The following is an 8,997-nucleotide window of genomic DNA, read 5'->3' as shown; positions in this document are numbered from 1 at the left end:
TAGCCAGAAAGCGCGGTCTCTTTGCCTCGGCCTACGTTCGGAAACCAGAGGCGTCAATTTCTTTCTTTTTTAATTTTTTTTTCGAGCGGTTGCTGGAAGCAGGCTTCATAGCTAACCAGGCAAAATTCAAGAATGAGAGTAATAATGCTTCGCCATTGAAAGAAGAACGAAAATAATACAGCAATAAAATTTACAGTTTTCCACGGTAACTTCAACCTGACTTCACGCTTAATAATTTGTTAATGTTTGCGCTACCTTGCATCGCGCATATCTGACCATGCGCCACACATCTCGTATGCCCTTGATTGTTATGCCTCGTTTACCTCTTGCTGACCTGCATTCGGCGGCATTTGGGAGAAGGCCACAAACAAACAAACAAATAAGTAAACAGATCAACATCAACAAGGGAAAGAAGGAAGCTTGCAACGAAAGCATGAGACCTGAATGCTCACGAATGACCAGAACACTAAAGCTGTGGCGAACAACATAAGCAACCGACAGCTCACTCGAGGCACGGAAAGGAATTTCGGCCGAGAAACTGACCCCAAAGCGCCTTTATTTGCCGAAAACGATGCTGGAAACGTACCGGCGCCCCACTCCCTTGCATTACGCGTACAGCCACCCCGGATCCCTTGGAAAGCGTTTCTTGTCACCCTTCGCTATGCTCTCGGGGCGGTGGCGGTAGAAGCTAAAGCAGCATCGCGCTACGTTGAGAGCCACGCCAAAATTGAAGCGCGCGCCGTGGACACGTTCTTCTCCGGTGGTTATGTGACCGATAGCGGGTGCGGGTGAAACGCGCGTTCCGCAGTCACCTCAGCGTGGCGGTAACACGAAGGTGCCATGGCGTCACATCCCTCCCACCTCTCCCTTGCCTTCTTATTCAGATCTCATGAAAATGGAGACGCACGGCTTGTTGCTGGTGCCCGGTTGGAAGGAGAAGCGCAGTGCGCACAATGCGCTTGCTCGGCAGCATCAGGACGCCCCCGATAACTGCCTCCAGCGGAGCAGCACGCGCGTGAGCGGATGCGAGAGTTGATCCGCAACGGTTGAGCCCTCGACGGCGACTGCCGCCAGCGTTACGCTCTCGCAGGCGTCTTTCCCTCCGAGAGTAGCCCGCGACTGCTTCTCGGTGCCAGTCTCGTGAGTGCTCGGTGACGAATGCGTGTGCGCGGGCGCGCGCGCTTCTGTTTGTTCTGCATGGGGCGACTTCCTCGTGGCAGCCTGGTCCTCTGGCTGGCGACGCTCCTGGAAACGACAGCCGTCTTTGCCATGGTGATGCCGGGAACCTGCCCGACGCTTAAAGAGAAGGACGAATTTAATCTCCACAGGGTGAGGCCCAATTAGCTTTTGACCGGTAACCTCTGCTATTCGACACCTTTTGATGTAATTACAGCAGCACTGCACATTTGCTTCGCTATTTTTAGCAATGATGTCCCTTAAGGGCACCTCTTTTGCAACGTATGCGGCGAATTAGATGTTTAGAATATGTCGTTTGCCCTGCAGATACTTTGCTAATGCTACAGGTGTGATCATAAACGAAAATGTATGACACTAGATTCTGCTTCACTCGTGGTTTTCGGTTACCACTGAGTGATTCGTTGGCCGATGAGCTTGGCGACTGGGCGCAACAGTGAGTGAATAAACTGCACGTTTAATAATAATGGCGGAGGAATTTCGAAGGCGAAGGAAAAAGAAATGAGTACAAGAACCACATGACGAAGGAAAAACATGCAATTATACCGTTTTTGTGTTGTGACGACAACGTTTTGCGAATTTGCACGAGTGACAGCGTCGAATGGGTGATTCATTGGACTCATCATCATCCACGGCTACAAATGGCGCATTTGACTTTTGTAGCGTACCTTTCTGGGTACTTAGGTGCTTGAAATAAAAGAAGAAGAAGAAGGAGGCGCTAAAAAGCAATCCGAAGTTGTCCACAGAATAAGTGTGAGAGATACTCTAGAGATACTGCGCCTTTCCTTTCCTTGAACCAATTATTAAGTTGAGCTAGATGCCGGGTCGCGTATAGCTAAAGCGCATAAAGGCGTCTGTGAGAAAGAACGACGCAACAACTCCCGTATCAGAGGTCTTTTTTTTTTTTCCAAACACTCAAGTATTTTACTACCCGTAGCAGCATATAGGGACTTCAATTAGAGCGAGAAAACCGTTTTTTTTTCTTTTTTTTCATCGTCTCAAGTCAGAATGTGCACAGGCGCAGCGCGAGCGGTGGGGGCCGGAACGCGCGCGTCGGCATGGCACCCGAGATGAGCAGTTTTTGCCAAACTAATGCACCTGAATCTTCTTGAATGCGACCCTGAGCTCGGAATTGCCAGTGGTTCAATCTGTCGTTCCTTTAGCTGCTTCGCACGTCGCCGGCACTGAGTTTCGGCAAGCCCATGATTAAATGGAAGTTTCTCATCCGGCGAGCGAACACGCTACGCCGGTAGAATCCTGTGTATTGCTTTTCATCAACTCGTGCACTGGGCTTTGTTTTGTTTGTTATTGTATGACGATGATGATGATGATGATGATGGAAAACATTTATTTCAGCCATAAGACGTTTGCCCATTTCGGGAAGGGCCCTCAGCCCAGGGACCATGCATACTGCTGTCCTTAAATGAACCTGATCATGTCCCGGCTTGTTACATTGCGCATAGCTTATTCAGCTCGTTCGGTCGAAAAGACATCGTCGTAATCCAGAGTTGAAAAAAAAAAAAAACTATCGGAGAAACTACTACGTACCTGATTTCGCATCGATATTGTGACGCAACCGTACTTTGTGCGGCATTCAGGGAGACGTCATACAATTTTGCTTCCTATTTAATACCCATCTATTCCATTAAGTTGAAGTAGGAGCTATCGCGTCTACTCGCAAGGCGAAGGTTGAGCTCTATAGTTGAGCTTTACTCTAACCTTTATTTTTTTATAACGGCCCAAAGAAAAACTCCACCTTGATGAACACAATATCTGAACTCTTTATCATGGATAACGCCAGCAAGCTGGCCAAACCATTAGTGAATTTACGCCAAATTGCTGGGCTCCTGCGAATTAGGACAGAGAAAACACGTGGAAAAGTAGATTAAGCATGAACTCACGGAGCCCGAATGCTTAGATATGGTCTTGCAGTAAGCTTGCCTTTTTTATTGTTCTGCCAGGCGCAGGAGCACAAAATGGTGGTCATCGCTCAAGCTAGGTATAGAGATTCAGCCCGCTGTAAATTGATCTACTAAGAAATCAAGGAATCATTGCAACAATTCAATTTTCCGATACAAACACCGTTTTTATGGCTCACCATAAGCGCACGTCGCCGTGACAGAAAAACGTAATTTATTGTTTTTGCCCTCTGTTACCTCAAGATAAATTATAAGCAACCTTCTCTGTATACGATTTCTCTGAGAAGAACTTCCGCTTCGTCATCTGCTAAAAGCTGTCTAAAACACACCCAGCAGGTTATGCCAGGAAATTGTGGCACATTGGATTCTTTAAAGCAATCAAAATTTCACACCTCCCTCGAATTCATCTTAAATAATCTTCTGCGTTTGGTGCAGACACAGGGTAAAGGGTTCGAACTTGACTATAGTTTTGATTTGTGAATATGACGCAGATTACAGTACCATAGAAGCAGGGAGCTATATTTATAGGAATTATATTAACAAAACGAATTGATCCTATAATATATAAAGTTTATTGGTTTGTTCTTTGTAATAAAATTTCATCGGGATAAACCCACTCCAATTAAAAAAATAATCTGTATTAATTCGCCTACCTAGTAAATCTTTTCCTGTATTCTATTCACACTAGCTTTTAAATTTCTAAGAAAGTTCTGCTTCTCTCTTTGGGGCTTTATTTCATGTTCCAGACTCTAGAAAGCATGCCTAAGTTTATAGTGGTGTATTCGGGTAGTGTTTACAGGGAATTTTTTCTTGCGCTCTGTAACGCTCGCTTACGATGGCCATACACTTTGATGTTTGCTCCTATTTGTTCATCTTTTCGTCTGACTCTCATGATATTAAAGAAATTACCTAACGCAGCATACTGATTGCAGCGAAAGTACTGATTCCTTAACTAACATGTAATCAGTACCGATTTGATTCTGTAACTGACTATTCTTCCCTATTGCAGTTTATGGGGACGTGGTACGAGGTCCTACGAACACCTTTTATCATTGAATACATGGTGAAATGCGTTAGGTTCCATTGTCTAGACAAAGGCGAAGAAAACAGCGTGGGGCTCAAGGTACTTGGAGAAAGGTCGCCGTAAGTTGTCTTTCATTCTTCGCAGCTGAGCACTCATCACGCGTAGTATGCTGCTGGGTGACTGACCTTAGATTTGTGATGTCTCTCATTTAACAGGGTAGCCGCAGTGTTTACAAGTGGCGACAGGTAAGGAAGGAGAAAAACGTTTGCTGAGGGTTGATTTATGGTATTTGATATCAATGCAAATTAGATGTAACGAACAAGGGGCACCAAAACATTCTTTTTTTATTCGCATGTGATGAGCATGTTAGAATAAATCGGCATGGCCGGAGGTGGAGAAGTTGTATAAGCACTTTTAGGTTTATCAAGAATATGCAAGAGAAGTAACAATTTCATAATAAATGGCACTCTGTGGCTTAGCTTATTTCGTATGTACGCATGATATTTCTGCAGTGTTACTACAGGGCTTAATTCCTGATGACAACATTGAGTCAGCAAAGGCTGCGCCTCATAGGCAAGGTGTAAATTTAAATCCGTATAAAGAGTCTTTTAGGGCGTGCTTTCGCACCTGAGTTTTGAATACTTGTTCCTTAACCTATTTTGTGGGTGTTTAGGGCGGACGGCCTTTCTATTGATGGAGAAATCCTCACAAGGGATGCCAACAGTCCATATGGAATCAGGTTGAAGGGCGGTACGTACACTTCCTTTACAAGCATTTGTTGAAATATGACTGCAAGCATATCGTGTTTGCTGTGTGGAAGTTGGAATTGACAAGCCAGAGAAAAAAAAAAAAAAAACTGCTCGTTCAAGAGTTCACCATCATCTTTGCTTTAGAAGTGAACGCCTACTTGATGTTGGGATTGAGTGCACTGTGCTGACAGAAGAAACAGAATCAAGCACTAAATGGCCGTTGTAGAATGACGAGCCAAGCTCGATTTTGAATTTTAGAGGCAGTTTAAGAACGGCTTTATTGGTTGGTTTTAAAACCTTTTCCAAACATTTCGCTATCATCCAAACGAAATCACTATGAGCATTCACATTATTGACGTTCGATTTGAGACGCAGGCTCATTTCTCACGCTTCATATTGATTCGCACAGCACCTATTGCTGATTTTGTTTTTTTTTTTTTTTTCTGATTGCGCAGCATCGTTCCAGTACTCTTCTCCAATGATGGTTCTTGACTCAGACTACGATACGTATGCCGTGCTCTGGGCTTGCGAGAACAATATCATCAGTGGAATCGTCAGGAGAGGTATGCTGCACTGCATTATGCACTCTGCGCAAAAAGACGCTGTGTATGATATGCTAGCGTGGTAACGCATTCACGTAATCTATTCCGTACAGCACCTTAGCTCCATTAATATCAGTGAGAGAGAGGGTGACGCATAAGCATCCAATGAGGCTGCGCAGACAACTGCGTCGCTCGATGGCAGTGATGAATCTCGGAGTTGTGCTGTTGAATTAAGCAATTAACAAATAATGTCGTGCAGTGAACACCTTTTGTTCTTGTTTTTGGTGGGAAAACGTCCTATCTGGCCCGAAGGAACATTACCTCATTCTTGTTTGGTTTTAACAAATGTCCTATGCAGCTCTGCCTCTGCGCTTTTAAGATTGTGCATGTACCAACGAGTACAGCTCACGAACTGAAGGCTCTAAAATGCGCAAAATTTTAGTGGTCAGGAGCCACTGCTACTTGAGATGCGTTCCAACAATCTGATGGACGGTCTAGAAAGAAATCGTTGGGAGGAGGTAACTTAGATGACCAAAATAGAAGCCTGGGCGAGTTGGTATGTATACATTCTAAAACAGCGCAAAAGAACAGGGACGAGAGAACAGCGCTCGTGTTGTACGTTTCGTTCTCTCGTCCCTGTTCTTTTGCGCTGTTTTAGAATGTTTAGATGACCAGCCTGATACTTGAAATAGAGATCCGTACCATCCGTATTTTAACAAGGTGCCTCGGTGAAACATTGCCAGAGAAAATAGCTAAATCCCCTACTTGTAATTCACCACTTCAGCTGGCTTCTCTAGCTAAATGCCACTGAAATCTTGTACATCAGTGAGTTATCCTCTTTATGACAGGTGTGGCCACGTGAGAAATTTTTGTAAACTAGGGAAAAGGAGGTTGTGTTGGCGGTTGCTCGTTATGCATGTTTTAATAAAAGAAAAAAACATAAGATTACTATATCTGTCAACGCATAGTTTCTCCCTCAGAAAGAAAGAGGGAGGCTGCCCCACCCCCCCTCCCCGCACCCCCTTTAAATACGCGTTCCCCACAAATATGCACTTTCAGCACCATATCTATAATCTCAGTATACCCTGTTTTGGCTTCATGTTCTGTGGACCCTGCCTGCAGCGCTTCTTTGCTTACTGAAATTCGGGTAACGAAGACCATTTAGTGCAACACTCAGATTTGATACTAGCGGAGGAGGTACGTCGTATTTTGTGGTTTGTATAATCAGCGTGAAACTCTCACGTTAGAAAAGCCGTAAGACGAGGAGCGCACAAGAGTCGACTTAAGTAAAATGATTATATGTATCATACGTATTGCTCGAAGTCTTTGAATTACTTATCGATGATCAGATTTTTTGTCCAATTTAGTATTACGTAATGAAATTGTCTAAAAGGAATGAATGCGCAACTATCTGCGTATTCCGCGTATAGTTAATAAATGAGAAAAACTATGCAGGGTGCGATGTTCTAACTAAAATTTGCTCAAAAGCAGAGTCGTGAACTCCATGTCTATTCATATCTTTTGCAGAAAATATATGGGTTCTTTCGAGGACGCCGGCGTTGAATACAACCATGCAGAACTTGATCATGGACCACCTGAAGAAGTTGACCTACAGTTCTTATTTTCTGATGCCGACCGATCAAAAGGCATGTAAAGGCCACCCTCTTCAGAAGGACGCTACTCCCAAAAGAGCCAAAAAAGAATAAACTGTGACACGCGTGTAATTGAAAGATTTATTTTTTAACATCTCAGACCATAATTCGATAATTTATGCTTGGTCTGCCTCGCCGTGGTGGTGCAGTGGTTAGATGCCCGACTACTGTGCCGGAGTACCCGGGTTCGATCCCGACCGCCGGCGGCTACGTTTCGATGGAGGCGAAACGAGGAGGCGTCCGTGTTGTTGTGGCTGTAGGAAGAAGGAAAAGAAAATTCACCTGCTGTGCGATGTCACTGCACGTCAAAGATCCTCAGGTGGTCGAAATTACTCCGGAGCTCTCCACTACGGCACCCTTTTCTCTCTTTCTCCTTCCGCTCTCACCTTCATCCCTTCGCTCACGGCGTGGTGCAGGGGTCTAGAGAAAAAAGTGCGACAGATACTGCTCCTTTCCTTTCCTTAAATTATTCGTCTCTGAACAGTCGTACGGGGTCTCCTATACTCCGTTTCATACATCAGGTGCAACGCAGCGAAAGCTACGCAAATAGTCCGCAAGAAAAAAAACAGGAGGCGTATCACTACGCGCTCGTTCTGTAGGCGAGTGGTTCCTGCCGAAATGGGCTCTATTCCGAGCATACACGTTTGCAATAACATGCCTCGCATGCTTAGACATCTTCACAGAGCGGATCTTATAGAAAAATGCGCACCAAAGAACCATTTTCTCAAAAAGAGATGCGCAGCGCGGAGGGCACAGCCAGCGCCATCTGGTGGCACAGCTGGCAAGGTTGCGGGGCAGCAAAACGCGGCACGAACAAAAACGACATAAAAAAACATACAAATTACCCGAATCCGACCTTTTCTCCTCAAAAAAGGTGCTTTTTATGAAGTTAATGGCAAATGTAAAATGTATTAAGCTTGCAGACAAAGCAACTATTATTTTCTCTCGTCAAGAGCAGGCACTATTTTTTATCGCGGATGCGGAGAGCGCAAACAAGAGCTGTAGCTTTGGTAGTGTTGCACTTGATGTATGAAACGGAGTATAGCAAGCAGTAGAGGAGCAAATTGAAAATAATGATTTTTAAAGCATGGAATGATTATAACCGCCGTTGTCAGAAGCCCTGGTGTGTCTTGGAGCCGGGCACTGAAACGGGAACATCCGGAAACCGAACGAGATTTAACAAGACCAGTTCTCCACCCTCATACAGGACTTGCATACAAACGATGTAGCTGCCTAATCGGGTTACAAGAATCATTGCTTCCAATCTCTTCTCACTGGTCGTTACTCAAGCTATCAAGCTCACTTAAACTATGAATTCAAAAGCATTAAATTTTAATTGGTCGCATCTAATAATGCCATACAGAAAGTAGGTTCGTGACACCATATGCACAATTTTAATCCGTTGGTTGTGAGGGCTTTTTAGAAATGACCGCTCCAGGGTAAAAGGGGAGCTCCAGGTTGGGAGGGGCGCTGCGCTACGTGGCTTCGTGCCGTCCAGGATATCGCCACGGTCCCATGTCCATAACAATTTCATACTTACATCTATCCCAATTTGCCTCCAGAGGCACTAACTTTTGTATCCTCCTTAGTACCAAAAATAATTTCATTCACGTTTGGTGTTAAGGCATTTTTGGGCACCTGTTTACCAAGCTTGTGAATTACATTTTTGTGCTCATTACTAAGAATAGATAACTTTTAGTTTAGCTCTACCGCTTACCCCTACTGCCTATCGCTACCGCGCGAGCGTCAGTACGCATGCGCAGGTCACCCCAATGGCGACAGATGACGCCAAATTCCTGTCAAATTAAATTTCGGCGGACGCCGCACGTGGGGACTAATAAGCGCGTGCTGTTCTGACGGTGCGCGGTAGCGGTAGACTGCCGCGGTAAGCGGCAGCGCTAAACTAAAAGTCTCTAA

At 44.9% G+C, this 8,997-nt stretch overlaps 1 protein-coding gene across 1 annotated transcript; it reads left to right on the top strand.

Annotated features, from left to right (window-relative positions):
- The first annotated feature begins 1,182 nt into the window (after nucleotides 1–1,182).
- Nucleotides 1,183–7,293, top strand: LOC146199211 (lopap-like). Its single transcript, XM_084592735.1, has 6 exons — nucleotides 1,183–1,329; nucleotides 4,123–4,256; nucleotides 4,353–4,382; nucleotides 4,811–4,887; nucleotides 5,342–5,449; nucleotides 6,956–7,293. The coding sequence occupies exons 1-6, from the start codon at nucleotides 1,198–1,200 to the stop codon at nucleotides 7,132–7,134; spliced, it is 660 nt and encodes a 219-aa protein (XP_084448861.1). The 5' UTR covers nucleotides 1,183–1,197; the 3' UTR covers nucleotides 7,135–7,293.
- The last annotated feature ends 1,704 nt before the right edge of the window (nucleotides 7,294–8,997 follow it).

Source organism: Amblyomma maculatum, chromosome 2, assembly GCF_055883805.1.
Source record: "Amblyomma maculatum isolate TAMU_Amacu chromosome 2, ASM5588380v1, whole genome shotgun sequence".
Classification (NCBI taxonomy): Eukaryota; Metazoa; Arthropoda; class Arachnida; order Ixodida; family Ixodidae; genus Amblyomma; species Amblyomma maculatum.
This window is presented reverse-complemented; position numbering and strand designations above follow the sequence as displayed.

Excerpts from the sequence above, each read along its gene's own strand:
- LOC146199211 (XM_084592735.1), top strand. The coding sequence starts at position 1,198 with ATGGGGCGACTTCCTCGTGGCAGCCTGGTCCTCTGGCTGGCGACGCTC. Across the intron at positions 4,257-4,352 it reads GTACTTGGAGAAAGGTCGCC|GGTAGCCGCAGTGTTTACAA; the intron begins GTAAGTTGTCTT and ends CTCATTTAACAG. Across the intron at positions 4,888-5,341 it reads TGGAATCAGGTTGAAGGGCG|CATCGTTCCAGTACTCTTCT; the intron begins GTACGTACACTT and ends CTGATTGCGCAG.